The 19,554-nt window shown below is 36.9% G+C and overlaps 1 protein-coding gene across 3 annotated transcripts in view; it reads left to right on the forward strand.

Annotated features, from left to right (window-relative positions):
* SMCHD1 (structural maintenance of chromosomes flexible hinge domain containing 1) overlaps positions 1–19,554 on the forward strand; it is a 161,865-nt gene that overhangs the window by 24,404 nt on the left and 117,907 nt on the right. For all 3 annotated transcript variants that reach the window (XM_012746148.3, XM_020282427.2, XM_012746149.3), the window contains exons 6-7: positions 15,320–15,434; positions 15,556–15,675. In XM_012746148.3, coding sequence (XP_012601602.1) covers positions 15,320–15,434; positions 15,556–15,675 — 235 coding nt within the window. The remainder of the gene's footprint in view (positions 1–15,319; positions 15,435–15,555; positions 15,676–19,554) is intronic.

Genomic DNA, 19,554 nt, shown 5'->3' on the forward strand with positions numbered 1-19,554 from the left:
GGAGGATTGCTTGAGCTTAGGAGTTCGAGACCAGCCTGAGCAAGAATGAAACCCCATCTTTATTAAAAATAGAAAAATTAGCTGGGTGTCATGGAACACACCTATAGTCTCAGAGGCTAAAGCAGGAGGATCGCTTGAGCCCATTAGTTTGAGGTTGCAGTGAGCTGTGATGACGCCACTACACTCTGCATTCTACCCAGGGCAACAACAACAACAAAAAAGCCAACAACAATAACAAAACCACTATGGACTTCTCATTCCATAGATTTTTCTTATAAGTTTTTGGTCAGATTCTTGCTTTGCCCAGTGGTTTTCATTGCCTCAGGCAGCTGTGAGGATAAATGGTCACCACTGATTGCTTTTGACATTTCCCTAGGGGAAAAAACTGTTCAGGGGGAGCAAGCTTTGAGTTGGGCAAATAAAGACAACCCCTGCAAGTGAGAGTTCTTAGGGAACTGCTAGACAGGTCCATTAATGACAGTTCTCTGGGGATGGCGCTTTTTGGAAACTCCAAATCTATTCAGCTCCCTCCAGTGGCTGTGGGACTGTTAGTGTTCAAGGTTACTGTGGAGCTAGTCAGAGGGGAATGGAATGGGGCAAGTTAAAACACCACAGACCTCATTGTTCTTACTGAGATACAGCCATGTTTCCTGAATAAGTATCCCTTGAGTTGTTACAGCTTTTGGTTAATTTTTAGAGTTCTGAAAAAGTTGATTTTGACAATTTTTTGGAGTGTCCACATTGCTTTTATCAGTGAGTAGATTTGCAGAAGTCCTTACACTTATGGCACCATACTGGAAGTGTTTACTGTGCTGATTTTTGACAAATGCGTACAGCTGTATAACTGAAACACCTATCAAAATATAGAACATTGTAGAAACCTAGAAAATTTTCTATTAACTCTGGCACTATTCAAATTATTGCCTTAGAAGTTAATTTGGATACCTGGAACATAATTGTAATATTGCGTGTTCATTTTAATTACTTTGTAGTAGAAGGAGGTACGACATTAATTAGATCATCTGGGTGGCCATAATTAAAGTGTGTGTTGGATCAGTGCCACTTTCTGCACCTTTAGCTTGTTCAGCAATTAATAGACTTTCAACTTAGTCAAAGAGCCATTTTTGGGAAAATAAAAATGGCATGTTAAATGACCTAAGCCATTTAGGTTGCTGAATGCACCTCCAATAGGATTTTTTTCTAATTTTCCTTAAGAAAAAGGAAAATTTCTTACTGTTCTTCTGTAAGTTAAGATGTGCCTTCATTTACTTCCTAATATTTCTATTTATTTCAATTTAGGGATTATGTTTATTTGTAATGTTCAAGCATGCTACTTTAATTTGATTATTTCCTTTGTATCTAGCAGATTTTTTCCAGAGGCGCTGATAGGTGTCAGTGGCCAGGATTATAGGTGGAGCTTTCTTTATTTTGGAGGGATTTTCTCCTTTGGTAGATTCAGGATAGTGAGATACAAATATATATATGTGGTCACTTTACCCTATTTCCTGACTGTCACTTAGATTGTTTTTTAGTTTCTTTTACTAATTTGATCATCTCTCCTTTCTTTTTTCTTGAACACCTCTGATGTTTAGTTTCCATGCAAATTTTGCTTCTAGTTTTTTTTGTTACATTTTTTGCTGTTTTTTTCTTCTCTGTTTTGTGCATGTTGAGAATCTCTCTTGTGTTTAGTCAGTTGGTTTTGTTTTTGAAAGATAAAGTGGCATATTTAATAAAGAATATGCATGATATATTTTCTGAAATTCTTTTGCAGTTTGTTCTAAATGCAATGAATTTCCTAGTTCTCCAGAGGACTGTTGTGCAAAATTGGTTTTTAAAATCTTAAGGTTATTTTTCTACTTTTACTTATTCTCATGATAGGATATTGATACAGCCTTTTGAGTCTGGATACAGGAATTTTTCTAGACTCATTAACACAAATCTGAGACCTACTTGAAATCCGTTTTCTCAGCCTTACTTGCTGTGATAAGGTTGTTGCCTAGAAGAGGCGTGTATGGATGGTTTGGGTTGCCTGATGATTATGAGTGTCCATTCTTACCTAGTGAAGATAATTCTTTAGTTTTGCATCACTTTAATTATGTATGTGTTGTATTTTATCAGTGAGGTTCTTTCTCCCCTAAACTTTTTAAAAAAACTTTTTGTTGTTATTTATTCTTTTTAAATTTTATGGTCTAATCCCAGCTCACGTTCCCAACAGGATCTCTTCCCTAAACTTTTGTATGCTTTCCCATAAGTATGTTAAGGAAAATATGAGAGGATATTTTCAGTCTATTTCCTAGAAGTATTGTTAAAGTTAACTGAATTTTTAGAAACTATTTGCTGTGTTTTTCTTTAATGAATACTATATTCATATATTTTTATTAGTTATAATTCTAGGAAATAGGTTGCATCCCACAAATTTTGTTAAGCTGTGTTTTCCCTTTCATTCAGTTCAGTGAATTTTTTCCCTTGCTGCTTGCTCCTTGAACTATGCATTTTTTTAAATTTTAGAGTTATTATTTGTGTCTTACCAAGGTAAAGTATACATCTATAATTTACCATCTTTACCACTTATAAATGTGCAGTTCAGTGGTAATAAATTTATATTCTTTTTTCTCCCTTTTATTCCCTCCTCTTCCTATGAGTTATTTTAAAAGTGTGTTAATTTTAAGTGTCCCCAGCAGATTTTCCTATAATCTTTTTGTTGATTTCAAGTTTGATTTCATTATGATTAGAGAACATACTCTGTGTGATTTCAGTTCTTTTAAATTTGTTAAGTTTTGTTTTATGATTCAGAATGTGATCTATCTTGGTGAATTTTCTGAGCGTCCTTGAGAAAAAGGTGTATTTTGCTGCTGTTGGGAGAAGCATTGTGTAAATGTCACTTAGAGTCCACTGATTGATGTCATTTCTTTATCCTGTTATTAGTTACTAAGAGAGAGGTATTGAAGTCTCCCAGTATATTTCTATATTTCTGTTTTTAGTTATCTTAATTTTTGCTTTGTGTATTTTAAAGTTGTGTCATTTGGTACATACACAGGATTGTTATGCCTTCTGTGCCTTCGTGGTAGACTGACCCTTTTATAGTTATGCAGTGCTGCTCTTTGTCTCGATAATTTTCTTTGCTTTGAAGTCTATTTTATCTATTAATATAGCCATACTAGCTTTTCTTTACATGTGTACGTGATATATCTCTTCTCATCTATTTTGTTTTAACCTACCTATATCATTAAATATGAAATGAGTTTCTTATAGATAACATATAATTGGATCATTTAAACAGCCACTCCGCCAATTTTATTAAGTGTATTTTTTTATCATTACATTTAATGTAATTATTGATACCATAGGACATAAGTTTGTCATGTTATACCTTTTTAAAAGTTTTTCTAAATTTCAAAATATTATGGGGGTATAAATGTTTAGGTTACATATATTGCCTTTGTCCCACTGGTATCAGAGCTACAAGTGTGTCTATTCCCCAAAAGTGTGCCCACTGCACCAATTAGGTGTGAATATACCCATCGCCTCCTCCCCTCTCCCACCTGCCTAACACCCAATGAATGTTATTTCCATATGTGCACATAAGTGTTGATCAGTTATGATCAGTTAATACCAATTTGATGGTGACCATGAGTACATGTGGTGCTTGTTTTTCCATTCTTTTGATACTTCATTTAGTAGAATTGGCTCCAGCTCTATCCAGGATAATACAAGAGGTGCTGGATCACCAGTGTTTTTTTGTGGCTGAGTAGTACTCCATGGTATACATATACCACATTTTATTAATCCGCTCATGCATTGATGGACACTTGGGTTGTTTCCTCATCTTTGCAATTGTGAATTGTGCTGCTATAAACACTCTAGTGCAGATGTCTTCTTTATAGAGTGTCTTTTTTTCCTTTGCGTAAATGCTCAGTAATGAGATTACTGGATCAAATTGTAATTCTACTTTTAGCTCTTTGAGGTATCTCCATATTACTTTCCATAGAGGTTGTACTAGTTTGCAGTCCTAACCAGCAGCGTAAGAGTATTTCTGTTTCTCCACATCCACACCAACATTTGTTGTTTTGGGACTTTTGATAAAAGCCATTCTCACTGGAGTTAAGTGATATCTCATTGTGGTTTTTTTTTTATTTGTATTTCTTGATAAAAGCCATTCTCACTGGAGTTAAGTGATATCTCATTATGGTTTTTTTTTATTTATATTTCACTGATGATTAGAGATGTTGAGCATTTTTTCATATGTTTGTTGGCAATTAGTCTGTCTTCTTTTGAAAAATTTCTGTTCATGTGCTTTGTCTACTTTATAATGGGGTGGTTTGATTTTTTGCTTGCTGATTTTCCTGAGTTCTAGATTCCTAGTTAATCAGCCCTTTGTCAGCTGTGTAGGATGTGAATATTTTCTCCCATTCTGTAGGTTGTCTGTTTGCTCTTGCGATAGTTTCCTTGGCAGAAGCTTTTTAATTTTATCAGGTCCTGTTTGTTTATTTTTGTTGTTGCTGTGATTGCCTTTGGGGTCTTCTTCATAAATTCTTTCCCTAGGTAAATGTCTATAAGAGTTTTTCCAACATTTTCTTCTAGAATTCTTATGGTTCCATGTGTTAGGTTTAATTCTGTTATCCATTGAGAGTTGATTTTTGTGAGAGGTGCAGATCCTGTTTCAGTCTTCTACATGTAGCTATCCAATTTTTCCAGCACCCTTTAATGAATAAGGATTTTTTCCCCCAGTGTATGTTTTTGTCTGGTTTGTCAAAGATCAGATGGCTAGATGAGGATGGTCTTATAACTGGGTTCTCAGTTCTGTTCCATTGGTCTATGTCCCTGTTCTTGTGCCAGTACCATGCTGTTTTAGTTACTGTAGCTTTTAGTATAGCTTAAAGTATGGTAAATTGATGCCTCCCAATTTATTCTTTTTGCTTAAGATTGCTTTTGCTATATGGGGTCTTCTTTGGTTCTATATGAAATGTAGAATTATTTTTTTCCAGATTTGCAAAAAATGATGTTGGTATTTTAATAGGGATTGCATTGAATCTATAGATCACTTTGGGTAGTATAGACACTTTAACAATATTGATTCTGCAAATGCATGAGCATAGTATGGTTTGCCACCTGTTTACCTCCCCTGCTGTTTCTTTCCTAAGTGTGTCATAATTCTCCCTGTAGCAGTCTTTCACCTCCTTAGTTAAATATATTCCTAGGTATTTTATTTTATTTGTTGCTATTGTGAAGGGTTTTGATTCTTTGATTTGGTTCTCAGTTTGACTGTTGTTGACATATATGAATGCTACTGATTTGTGTACATTGATTTTTGTGACCTTAGACTTTGCTGAATTTGTTTATCAATTCCAGTAGTCTCATAGCAGAATCTTTGGGGTTTTCTAGATATAAGATCATATCAACAGCAAAGAGCTATAAGCTGACCTCTTCTGCCTCCTTTTGGATGCTCTTCCTTTTTTTCTTGTGTCTAATTGTTCTGGCTAGAACTTCCAGCACTAGTTGAATAGAAGTGGTGATAGAGGCAACTTTGTTCCGCTTTTAAACAGGAATGATTTCAGTTTTTCCCTTTTCAGTATGCTGTTGACTGTGAGTTTGTCATATATGGCTTTTATCACTTTTAGATAAGTCCTGTCTATGCCTATTTTGTTAAGAGTTCTTATCATATAGGGTAGTGAATTTTGTCTAATGCTTTTTCTGCATATTTTGAGACAATCATATGGTCTTTGTTTTTGCTTCTCCTTGTGTGTTGAATTACATTAATAGATTTGCGTGTGTTGAGCCATCCTACCATCTCTGGGATGAAGCCCACTTGGTTGTGATGGATTATTATTTTGATAAGCACCTGAATTTGGTTTGCTAGGATTTTATTGAGAATGTTTGCATCTGTATTCATAAGGATATTGGTTTGTAGTTTTTCTTTTTTTGTTGAGTCTTTTCCTGATTTTGGTATCATGGTAATGTTGGCTTCATAAAACATGTTGGGGAGGATTCCTTCCTTTTCCATGTTGTGTAATAATTTCTGCAGGATAGTCACCAGTTCTTCTTTGTAGGTCTGTTAAAATTCCAGTGTGAAACCATCTGGTCCGGGACTTTTTTTTTAAAAGAAGGTTGTGTTTTGTTGCTTCAATTTCAGTATTTGATATTGGTCTGTTCAGGAATTCTATTTCCTCTTCTTCCTTTTTTTTTTTTTTTTTTTTTTTTTTTAAGAGTCTCACTGTGTTGCCCGGGCTAGAGTGCTGTGATGTATGTCAGCCTAGCTCACAGCAATCTCAAACTCCTGGGCTCAAGCGATCCTACTGCATCAGCCTCCCGAGTAGCTGGGACTACAGGCATGCGCCACCATGCCCGGCTACTTTTTTTCTATATATTTCTAGTTGACAAATTAATTTCTTTCTATTTTTAGTAGAGACAGAGTCTTGCTCTTGCTCAGGTTGGTTTTGAACTCCTGATATTTCTTCTTGATTAAGCCTGGGGAAGGTGTGTGTTTCTAAGAATTTTTCCATTTCCTCCATGTTTTCAAGTTTATGTACATAGAGAATTTTATAGTTTATGTAGAGGATATTTTGTATTTCCGTGGTATCAGTTGTAATTTCTCCTTTTTCATTCCTGATTGAACTTATTAGAGTTCGTTCTTTTCTGCTTTTGATTAATCTAGCAAGAGCCATGTCAATTTTGTTTATTTTTCCAAAGAACCAAGTTTTTGTTTTATTAATCTTTTATATAATTTTTTGTTATCAATTTCATTTAATTTTGCTCCGATCTTGTTTATTTCTTTTCTTCTGCTGGGTTTGGGATTGGTTTGATCATCCTTTTCCAGTTCTTTGAGATGATTCATTAGATTGTTTATTTGTGATCTTTCTGTCTTTTAGATGTAGGCATTCATGGATATAAATTTTCCTCTCAGGACTGCTCTAGCTGTGTCTCACAGATTTTGATAACTTGTGTCTCCTTAATCATTTTAGTTCAAAGAATCTTTTGATTGCCATCTTAATTTCCTCCTTAACATAATAATCATTCAGCTTAAGGGTGTTTAGTTTTTATGACTTTGTGTAGAGATTAGTGTTTCTGTTGGAGTTGATTTCTAATTTTATTCTACTATCTGTTTGAGAAGATGCATGGTATCATTTCTATTTTTTTTTTTTAATTTGTTGAGAAATGCTTTGTGGCCTAGTATATGGTCAGTCTTAGGGAATGTCCCATGTACTGATGAGAAAAACATATATTCAGTGGTTTGGGGGTAGAATGTACTGTAAATGTCAGTCAGACCCATTTGTTCTAGAGTTCTGTTTAAGTCCATTGTTTTTGTATTTATTTTCTGTTTGGAAAATCTGTCCTGTTCTGTCAGAGGGGTGTTGAAGTCTATGGCTATTATGGTGCTGCTGTTTATTGTTTTGTTTAGATCAGGTAGGATTTTCTTTATGAATCTGGGTGCACCTGAGTTACATAAATATTTAAAATTGTTATGTCTTCTTGTTGAATTGTACCCTTCACCATTATATAATGACCATCTTTGTCTTTCATTACTTTTGTTGATTTGAAGACTAAGTGATGTGAAATCAGAACTGCTATGCCAGCTTTCTTTTCTTTGCTTGAAATATTCTTTTCCATCCCTTCACCTTGAGTCTGAATGCATTCTTGTGGTTTAAATGTGTTTCCTGAAGACAGCAGATTCTTGGCTTATGTATATTTATCCATTCTGCCAGCCTGTGTCTCTTTAGTGAGTAGTTCAAGCCATTTTCATTTATTAAAAGAATTGATGCATGGGGCAGATTTCTCTTCATCTTGTGGAATTGAACTTTGTTGCTTTGTTTTCTCTCATGAGCCATTATGTATCTGGCCTTTGACCTTTAGCTTTTGGATGATTTTCCATTGGTATCTTTTGTATTGATTGATGTGTAATGATGTAATGTGTAATGATGTTCTTAGTACTTCCTGGAGGGCAGGTCTTGTCTTGATGAATTCCCACAGTCTTTGTCTCAAAAGGTTCCTATTTCTCCTTCATACAAGAAACTTAGTTTTGCAGGTTACAAAATTCTAGGCTACGCATTATTGTGTTTGAGAAGGCTGAGAGCCAGTCCTTCTGGCTTGTATGGTCTCATTTGAGAAGTGTGCAGTTAGTCTGATGGGTTACCTGCTTTGTAGGTTACCTGTTTCATTCCTTATAGCTCGTAGGAGTGCCTCTTTTGTGTTTTTTTGGCCAGTATGATGACTGTGTGTCATGGTGTCTTCCTGTTTGCAGTGAATCTCCCAGGAGTCCTTGGAGCTTCTTGTATGTGGATTTCTGGGTTTCTAGGAAGGCCTAGGAAATTTTCCTGCATTCTATCCTCAAATATTTTATCCAACCCTTATGTATTTTCTTCTTCACCCTCTGGGATGCCTATGATTCTTATGTTAGGTCTCTTCACATAATCTCCTATTTCTTGTAGGCTTTGCACTTTTCTCTTATTTCTTTGCAGTATTTCTCTGACTTACTTGTTTAATTGAAAGGTGTTATCTTCAATCCCTGAGATTCTTTCTTCTGCTTAATCTACCCTATTCTTGAGGCTTTCCACTGTGTTTTGTAATTCCTTGAATAAATTCTTCATTTCTAGTTCTGTTTGATTTGTCTTTAATATTCCAATTTCTTGAGTGAATTTTTTTGTTCATTTCCTGGATTTTTTGGGGGGTGTGTGTGGTTTCTCTGTGTTATCTATTTTCTCTTACATTTCATTCAGTTTTCTTACGATCCACATTCAAAATTCTTTATCTGTTATTTCACTGTTTTCATTTTGGTTGTTCTCCAATGCTAGAGAGCTGGTATTCCCTTTTGGCTGTGTCCTTTCAGTTTGATTCTTCATATTTCTGGGGTTCTTTGGCTGATTCCTTCCCATCTAGAGCAGCTGTTGCTTCTTACTTTTGTGTTTTCATTTAGTTAATGACACGCCCAGTTTAGTCTCTAAGCCAGTAAGTGGTGCTTGTGAGTGAGAATTGACCATACCCTGTACAAAGTGTCAGTAGATGCAGTAAAAGAGTGTGCAGATTGACCTCCCTGCCATTAGGTGGCATTTGCCCAGAGGAACAAGCTATAATGTTGTTTTTGGGTCCTGTGTCTAGCTCTAGTTCCTCTGGAGAGGCACTCTGGTGCCGCAGGTGGAGGGTGGAGCTCTGGGACTTCCAGGTGTGTCCTAATTGTCCATCTCAGCAAGGGCAAGTGGGGGAATGCCACTGGGCATGGCTGGATTGGGTGAGCCTATCCTATAGCTCCATAAATGCTTTTAGGAGGGGTCAAAGGTCTGTTCCCCCGCCTGTGGGCAAAGCTGCTAGGGATGAGCTGAAGTGGCCCCATTCAACCAGAAAGTATGGGTGTGGAGGTGGGACTGTCTGGGACCTGCAGTCTGGCAGTCTGGAGCAGGCCTTGCTCCTTTTAACTCTCCACTATTCTGTGGTTTCTCTGCCAGCAAGCAGTACCTCAAGCCATCTGAGCTCCCCCACTACTATGATGCCAGCCTGGAGGTTCCCTGCCCAGGATCCTGGCCTGAGCTGGGAGCTTGGCTCTGTTGTGGGAGGAGGGGTTCTACACAAGCAAGCTGCAGGCAGGACCTACTCTGATCTGCCCCTGAAGACACATACACTTCCATAAATTGATTCACAAATATTCCCTCTGTGCCCCTCGATAATGCGACCGAGACTTGGGTGTATGGGATATTGCCTGCAGGCCTGTTCCCCAGCCTGGAGATCAATCCCTTAGCGTACCAGGGAGGAGAATGCTGGTCCCAAGTCCCCCACGGCGTGCCCAAGCTGGATCAGGCTTCCTCTACCTTGGTGTTTGCCCTGATTTGCTGGAGTCACCAGGCCAGCAGCCAGCACCAGGAAGGGCCGGCAGGTAGGAAGCTCATAGTCTGAGCACCCCTCAGTCCACTGCCCCAAAAGGAAAGGTCTGAGCCTCATTCCCTGTGGATGCCTCTGAGTGGTAGCTTAATTGTCTCTTTGGGCAGCGTGGGTAGAGGAAGGGAAGGGAATAAAGGACTGACTAGGTGGAGGAAGGGCCGCACACTGGTAGTTTCCGACCCTCTCTCCAGGAGGTAGTCCTCCCAAAATGACTGGGCTCTGGAGTCCTGCAGAACTCTAAGGACCTACTGGACCCTTGTGGCTCCTGCAGTCTGGGCTGGAGTTGGGAAATAGCTGTGTGGAAGAAGCAAGATGAATCTTGAGGAGTTGAGGTCCCCCAGGGAAGACAAAGGCAATCCGGCACCTGCTGGCATGGGCCTGTGGGGCAGGAGGTGCCGTGAGGGAGCTAGGTAGATGGTACCCTGTCTACAAGAGGCTCCCCACTTGCTGGCAGCAGCAGTCTCTGGGCTGGTCTCAGCAGGTCTCTCCAGCAGCTCAACAGCCCACCAACAGTCCAAGATGCAAGGGATGGGAATTTTTACTGCTCCATCTCCCCTTCTTACTGGTTTCCAAGCCTCTTTGGGCTTAATCCCTGCTGATGCCTTTCTCCTTCCAGTTCTGCTTTGCAGCCTCTTCCTGTGGAGTCTCCTGTAGGTTCAGGCACCCTCTCTTCCAAGCCCCATCCAATCTGTTTGTCTGTGTGTTTGTTTTGTTCTCTTTTATTTAAAATTTCTCCTCCTTGTAGAGATGCTCTGGCTGAGGTGTTTCTCATCTACCATCTTGCTTCTCTCATGTTGCAGCTTTTTAATTTGTCCCCCCCCCTTTTTTTAAATTAAATTTTGTGCCCTGGAGGAGAAAGTTGTCTTTTTAAAACAGGGATTCACTATATTGTCCAGGCTGGACTCGAACTCCTGGGCTCAAGCACTCTTCCCACCTCAGCCTTCCAAGTAGCTGTGCCACCATCCCAGCCATTTGTTTTTCATTTTTCTTTCCAGGCTTTCTGTGAATTATTTAAACATATTTTAGTATTCTGTTTTCTTCATGGTCTTTCTGAGTATATCTTTTTGTAGTTTTTTTTTTAATGGTTTCTCTAGGTATTACTGTATAACTGTACAAACTTACTACTTTCTACTAGCATGCACACTTTATATTTAAAGTGAATTGTAATAATCTTACCACAATTTAGGTTTCATAACTCCCATTTATGATTTAATTATCTGTACATATATTAAGAACAGTATTATTTTGATTTTAGTATTCTAACATAATTTGGAAAACTCCAGGGGAGAGTGACAGTGTATTTTATTTACCTCTTTATTTGTTTAATTGTCCTTTTTTAATTTCTTGGTACCTTGTATTTACTTTGTCTGATGTTAATATATCCACTCCAGCATTCTTTTCATTAGTGTTAAAATAAGTATTTTACCAACCTTATTATTATTATTACCTATTTATTATTTTATTGTGTATATTTAAAGAAGGTTTCTTTTATGCAGTAGATATTTGTCTCAGTATTTGACAGTATCTGCCTTTTAATTGGGATGCTTAGGCCAATTGCACTTAATAGGATTATTGGTATGTTTGGATTTAAGCTTACCATCTTTGTTATTTTTTATTTATTTATTTATTTTTTTGAAACAGAGTCTCACTTTGTTGCCCAGGCTAGAATGAGTGCCGTGGCATCAGCCTAGCTCATAGTAACCTCAATCTCCTGGGCTCAAGCAGTCTTGCTGCCTCAGCCTCCTGAGTAGCTGGGACTACAGGCATGCACCACCATGCCCAGCTAATTTTTTCTAACCTCTCAGGATTTTTGTGAGGACATTCGAAATAATGTATTGACACAACACATTTAACAGAATGACTAGTATATTTATTCTACCAATTCTAGGTACCTTATTAAAGTGGAGTCATACAGTATTTGTCCTTTAGTATTTGACTTGTTTCACTTAACATGATGTTTTCAAGATTCATCCATGTTATAGCATGTATCAGAATTTCATTCCTTTTTATGGTTGAATGACATATTCCATTGTACATCTGTCCCATATTTTGTTTATCCATTCATAGGTTAATGAACACGACTTGTTTCTACCTTTTGTCTGTTGTGATAATTCTGCTAATATTTGCATTTAAAGTAGCTGTTTGAGTCCCTAAGTCAGTTTATAATTACCCACATATTTACTATTTCTAGTGCTTATATTTGTTTTTTATCTAAATTTCTCTAGTAGTATTTTTTTCTGAAGATCTTTCTTAAAATTCTTTGTATTTTACATTTACATTAATAACTTGCGTCTTTTCTTAATGAATTTTTTCTACATCTGTTTGTCTGCCAATAAGGATCACTTTACACCCTTCCCTGGTGCCACCCCCCATCCTCATAGATATTTTTGCTGAGCATAGAATTTGACATTTAAAAATGTAAATACAGGTTGAAGGCCAGGCTCAGTGGCTCATGCCTGTAATTGTAGCATGTGGGAGGCTGAGGTGGGAGGATCATTTGAGCTCAGGAGTTTGAGACCAGCCTGAACATGAGCAAGACCCTGTCTCTACTAAAAAATAGAAATTAGCTGGACAACTAAAATATATAGAAAAAATTAGCACACACCTATAGTCTTAGCTACTCTGGAGGCCGAGGTAGTAGGATTGTTTGAGCCCAGGAGTTTGAGCTTGCTGTGAGCTAGGTTGACGACTTGGCATTCTAGCGCAGGCAACAGACTGAGACTCTGTCAAACAAACAAACAAATTATCATAAATACATACATACACACATACATATTGAGCAGGCCAAATTCGAAAATCCAATGTGTCTCATAAATATTCATTCATTCATTCGTACATGCATACACACACACACACACACACACACATATATTGAGCAGGCAAAATCTGAAAATCCAAAATGTCCCCAAATCCAATGCTTTTTGACTGCCAACATGGTTGTTAAAGGAAAGACTCATTGCAACATTTTGGATTTTGGATTTTTGGATTTCGGATGCTTAGCTGGTAAGTACAATGAAAATATTCCAAAATTCAAAAAAATCTGAAATCTGAAGCACTTTTGCCCCCAGGCATTTCAGGTATGGTATACTCAACCTATACATTAACGATGTCACACCATCTTTACTGGATTACATAGTTTATTATGAGAAGTCTGTTGTTACTCGTATTTTTGTATCATAGTTTATATTACATTTGTCTTTTTTTCTCTGACTCCTTTTAAGATTTTCTTTTTATCATTGGTGTGTATTGTGTAGGGTCGGAGCATGCATTTCTGTTGGAGGTGGTGGTGTGTTTGTGTATTGTGTAGGATGTTTTGTATAAATGCATGCTTTTATGGAGAGGCATTTTGTGTATGTGTTATCCACAGACACATTTTTTGTGTGTGATGTGTGTGCAGTTTTATGTCTGTGTGTAAAGATAGGTTCGTGTGTGGGTGTGTTGTATGTCTTATCTGGTCAGTGTTGTCTTTATGTTTTGTTTTTTTTTTTTTAATCTGGCTCTGGTGCTGGGCTACAGTGCTGTGGTGTCTATGTTTATTTTGATTATTGCTATATGAAGGGAGATAGGATTTTTTGTGCTAATAAAAATATTTTTATCTCATTCTTTCTCTGTTTTTATTTTTTCTGCTTTTTAAAAATTTACCGTGTCTATTTGTTGCTGCTTTTTCTTGTTCTGCTTTTTTCTCTTAAATAGTTTAGAATTTATATATTTCTTTTTCTGGTTGTCTTTTAAATTTTATAATGCATATTTAACTTTAGGTTTCAAGATTAAAATTATCTCCTTTCCCCCAAATTAAGATCTTTGGAATACTTTAAACTTTGATCATTCCCTTCCCAAAACATTATTTTCATTATTGAACATATTTCTAGTCAGACTTCTTAGAAATGATACAATTTATACATGTCACTTTTTCCTAACCACACCATTTTAAAAGTCTTATGCATATTACTCTAAAAAATCACCTTTGTGTGTACCATATTATAGAATCCTCTTATATGTCAGATTGTGCTTGTGGGAGCATTCCTTTAGAGCACATTTCCTGGTGGTAAATTACCTTGTTTTTTACCTGTAAATTCTTTATTTCACTTGAGTTCACAGTTCAAGGTTGACAGATTTTTCTCTAGGCACTGTGGAGATACTGTTCCACTGTCTTTTAGTGTTGCTGTCAAGGCCTGTTTTATCTCTTAGCTTATTTTCTAGTTCTCCTCTTTGTTTTTGGTGTTTGCAGTGATGTGGATTTCTTTTTATTTATCCTGTTTGGACTCTTGGTTTCCTGGATCTGTGGATCCATGTCTTTTATTGGTTTGAGAATACTTGCAGCTATTATCCATTTTCTCTTTCCTCTTTTTCTGGAACTTACATTTAAACTTGTGTGAGATATTTTCCTGTGGTCATTTATGTCTTTTATATTTTGATATATTTTCAGTTTCCTTTTCTTTGTTTCTGATGGGTAAGTTCTTTGAATGCATCTTTCTGTTCTATAATTCTCTCTGTGTCACATCTGCTCTTTAACTTTTCCATTGAGTTTAATAGTGGTTCCAGTCTTACTTCCAATTCTGTTTATTTCTGATTTTGGGAAATGATGCCCCCAGTGACTTTGTTTATTTTGAAAGACCAGTGATGCCTCTTCTCCGCAGTGTTGTTATGGTGCAGTGGGAGTTCCCTCAGAACTCTTTATTTGTCATGATACATGAAAATGAGAATCTTCTTTGCTATAATCCCCATTATTCTTCAGAGAATATTTTAATAAGTTTTGATGTAGCAGTTTTTTTTTTTTTTTTTTTTTTTGAAACAGAGTCTCACTCTGTTGCCCAGGCTAGAGTGAGTGCCATGGCGTCAGCCTAGCTCACAGCAACCTCAAACTCCTGGGCTCAGGCGATCCTCCTGTCTCAGCCTCCCAAGTAGCTGGGACTACAGGCATGTGCCACCATGCCCGGCTTATTTTTTGTATATATATTTTTAGTTGTCCAATTAATTTCTTTCTATTTTTAGTAGAGACGGGGTCTTGCTCAGGCTGGTTTTGAACTCCTGACCTCAAGCAATCCGCCCGCCTCAGCCTCCCAGAGTGCTAGGATTATAGGCGTGAGCCACCACGCCCGGCTGATGTAGCAGTTTTGAAGGGAAGGTTCTAGAGACATCATAATGATGATAAAGGATATTTATTTAGTCCTGTTTGCTGAGAGATTTTCTGATTTATTAGAATGGGACCCAAGAATTTGCATTTCTTAAAGTTTTCTGGTGAAGCTGATGCAGCTGGTCTCGCAGTTACACTTTGAGAACCAGTGGACCAGATGATATCTTGACTTTCAGCACTGATTATTTAACCTTCTAATTAGGGATGTTAGCTGGCTTGGGGATCATTTTATTAACACTTAATAAAAGAGCAATAAATATTTCCTTTGACATTTAAGTAACTTGTTTAAAATCACTGTATTAATGTAATTTTTTGTTTTAGTGATCATTCCGGATATGTTCGTCCAGTACCAGTGCCACGCAGTTTAAATAGTGATATTTCCTATTTTGGTGTTGGGGGCAAGCAGGCTGTTTTCTTTGTTGGACAGTCAGCCAGAGTAAGTAAAAAGATTTCTTACAAATGAAAACCGATCAAACTATTTTGAGGTTACCTATACAAATGTGTTAACCAGTTTAACTGTTAGGAATTTTAAAAGTGCTCTTTTTAATATTTAACAGATGATAAGCAAACCTGCACATTCCCAAGATGTTCATGAACTTGTGCTTTCTAAAGAAGATTTTGAGAAGAAGGAGAAAAATAAAGAAGCAATATATAGTGGATATATTAGAAACAGAAAGGTACTTTTTAACTCATAATTGTAAATTTATTCCTTTGGATAGATGATAGGACAGAACTTTTTTTCTAATTTCTATGATAGCAAAGTTGTTTTAAAAACTTGAAGGTATGAAGTTTTTAAAATGAGTTATTTTTTCATTCTTTTTGCTTTAGTCATGTTAGCAAAAATTATCATTTATGTGCTTTCTCAGGCTGTGAAAGTCTTCAGACAAGAAGTTGTCTCAAAGCCTAATTGCTTTCTATAAATTGTTCGTAAGATTGTAAACTTTTCCTTGGTCTGAATTTGGGTTTTAAAATCTTTGTTCTATAACAATAGAAATAGACTAGAAAAACAGTGATGGGGTAACAGACTTTCAGGAAATCAGACTTCCAGAGAAATAAATGAGAGATTTCTGTTATAAGTTTGCATTCAAATTCTTATTTTAATAGGACAGTGTCTTGGTGGTCAGTTAGTGGTATTTATTGTATATTTCTTCAACTTTTCTCTGTTTGAAACATTATTTTTTATCTGAAAAATTTTTATTCGAAAGTAATTTTGAGAGTTTTTTTGTTTTGTTTTTGTTTTTTAATTTTTGGAGACAAAGTCTTTTCTGTCACCTGGGCTAGAGTGCAGTGATGTCAGCCTAGCTCACTGCAACCTCAAATTTCTGGGCTCTAGAGATCCTCCTGCCTCACCCTTCCAAGTAGATGGGACTACAGGTGTGCACCATCACACCCAGCTAATTTTTTCTCTTTTTAGTAGAGATGGGGTCTTAGTCTTACTCAGGCTGTTCTTGAACTCCTTACCTCAAGTGATCCTCCTGCCTCAGCCTCCCAGAGTGCTAGGATTACAGGAGTGAGCGAGCCACCATGCCCAGCCAATTTTGAGGTTTTTAAAAATGGTTTTCTGATCTAAATCAAATTATAGAAAAATTTATAGGAAGAATAAAAAAATAAAAATACTTCCAAATGTGAGAGAATATTGATGATATTTTGGTGAATTTCCTTCTAGTTCAACTTCTAAAATCATGTGCTTAAAGTTTTGATCCCACAGTTTGAAAAATTATCATTTTGAGTGTGTCTGCATTTCATAAAATATTTTGGTATACAACACATTTTAATAGCTTCATAATATTTCTTTCAATAAATATAACTTAACTCTTCTGTTGAACATTTAGCTTATTTAAAGGATTTTACTGTAAGTATAAAGACATTGCCATGAAAATCTTTGTGTAACATTTTCCCTGAATTCCAGATTTTGTTCCTTAGTTTAGGTTGTTAGAATTTTAATAGCTGTGAATGAATTTGGACTTTTTAAATGTTCATGGTATGTATTACAAAATTGCTTTCATGAAAGGTTAAAGCCCAAATCAAATACACTTATAACAACTGGGTATGGAAGTACCTATCTGATCATTCCCTTACTTTTAAAAAGAAAGGGAAAAGGTAGCAAAATGTTGGTAATTTTATAAGTAAAAAAATACCTTTTCTTTCATTACTAGTGGGCCGAATTTATTTTTTTTCATTTTATTAGCTGCTTTTAATTTCTCTGTCATTTAACATTCCCTCTGTCCAGGAAATTTATTTACTTTTGCTCAGCCCACTTTTTTCTCTTTTACTTTGTTTCATTTATTTAACAAATCACATATTTTGATATATTCACATAACAGTATTCCATCTTGTCTTTTCTGTCTTATCTTACCACCACAAAGCCCTATAAAATATACTGGTGGAAATATTTCTTGCTGGGGTAAAATGGTAAAAATTAGGAATTGAAAATTTAAGTGACTTTTCAAAACTGTGTTTGTGTTATGAAGCTTGAATGGAACTGGGGTCTCTTGGATCACCATTTCTTTTTTTTTTTGAGACAGAGTCTCACTTTGTTGCCCAGGCTAGAGTGAGTGCCCTGGCGTCAGCCTAGCTCACAGCAACCTCAAACTCCTGGGCTTAAGCAATCCAACTGCCTCAGCCTCCCGAGTAGCTGGGACTACAGGCACGTGCCACCATGCCCGGCTAATTTATATATATATATATATATTAGTTGGCCAATTAATTTCTTTCTATTTTTTATAGTAGAGACGGGTTCTCGCTCAGGCTGGTTTTGAACTCCTGACCTTGAGCAATCCGCCCGCCTCGGCCTTCCAGAGTGCTAGGATTACAAGCGTGAGCCACCACGCCCGGCCTTGGATCACCATTTCTACGCTAGCCTTTTTTTGTTTTGTGCTTAGTTCATCCCAACAAACATTTCAGGGTACCAATGGCTACCTTGTCCTTTTCTTTTTCTGACCAGTTCTTTCCAGCCTACTTTGTTGGACTCCTCTTCTATCCCTGATTGATGTGTTAGCAGTTTTCAGAACGCGGGTGGAGTTAGTGGTTCTTGTTCTGTAGTTAGCAGACTTGCCTTTTTCATATATATTTACCACTTAAATGCAAACATCAAATCTGTGGTTCTTGTCAAGACTTTCTCTTAAGATTGAGACATTGAATCAGGCTGAGTTCTGTGGAGAAAAAAAAAAATGTCTAGATACTTTGAACAGAAAAAGATTTAATAAAGTGAATTAGTTGCTTACGTGATTATTGGAAGGGCCAAGGAGATGAACTATAGGCTGAGCCTCCTGAAATGATACCAGGGCACTCGGAACTGACCCTCAAGGGATTCTGTAATATCTGCTATAGTCTCACAGTTGGAGGACCACCCCTGGGCCTGGAATTTAGGAACTCACTGCCATATCTGTGATCTAAGAGTTGGAATGATCTCACAGCCACAATTGTTTCAACACTGGAACCCAGAAATTTCTGACCATAATCAGTGCTGCAGTGGCCTTTGACACTTTGAAACCTGGTTACTGGTTTTTCTGGTAACAGAAAACCTTTAAGAAACCTCAGGAAATAACCTCTGCCTCATTTTTGGCTTCCAAATCTTTGGCTAGTACATCTAATTGGTGAAACCTAATTTTCACCCACAACCCAAAATGCAAGGGATTCTAGAAAATATACTTTTTTGGCTTTCCAACCTCTGTAGCCTAGGAGGGCACAATAAAAGATTGTAGAAATGGGTGATGAATACCAACTGATCATATCCGGCACACCTATTTCCAATTTCAATTAGATGTCCTTCCTTAGGTATTCTGGGAGTAAGTCACTTTGGTACATTTGAAATAAAATATTATCTGTAAACTTTTCTTATTCTTTCCCTCTCCCCTCAACTATCCTTTCCTATAAATGGAATCCTCTGGCCATGCAATTAAAATTGGTAATCCTTGTTGTTAATCATTCACTACACTTTTTTTTTTTATTTTGGCATATTATGGGGGTACAAATATTAAGGTTTCAATAAATGCCCTTTCCCCCCTCCACCCACAAGTCTGAGTTTCCAGTTTGACCATCCCCCAGATGGTGCACATCTCACTTATTATGTATGTATATACTCGTGTCCCCCTTCCCCCTCGCACCTGCCCAATACCCTATTACTGTAGTATCTATGTGTCCACTTAGGTGCTGCTCAGTTAATACCAGTTTGCTGGTGAGTATATGTGGTGCTTGTTTTTCCATTCTTGGGATACTTCACTTAGTAGTATGGGTTCAGCTCTAACCAGGAAAATATAAGATATGCTATATCACCGTTGTTTCTTAGAGCTGAGTAGTACTCCTCCATGGTATACATATACCACATTTTATTAATCCATTCTTGGATTGATGGGCACTTGGGCTGTTTCCACAGCCTTGCAATTATGAATTATGCTGCTGTAAACATTCGTCACTACACTTAATGTTGGCTTTTAAATCGTTTCTTTTATCAACCCAATCTTCCACTCACTTTCCACTGCTGTGATGTGGCTTTTTCAGCTTCATCTTTCCTCACATGTTTATTTTATATATATATATATATATATATATGTGTA

Source organism: Microcebus murinus, chromosome 17 (assembly GCF_040939455.1).
Source record: "Microcebus murinus isolate Inina chromosome 17, M.murinus_Inina_mat1.0, whole genome shotgun sequence".
In the NCBI taxonomy this organism is placed as follows: Eukaryota; Metazoa; Chordata; class Mammalia; order Primates; family Cheirogaleidae; genus Microcebus; species Microcebus murinus.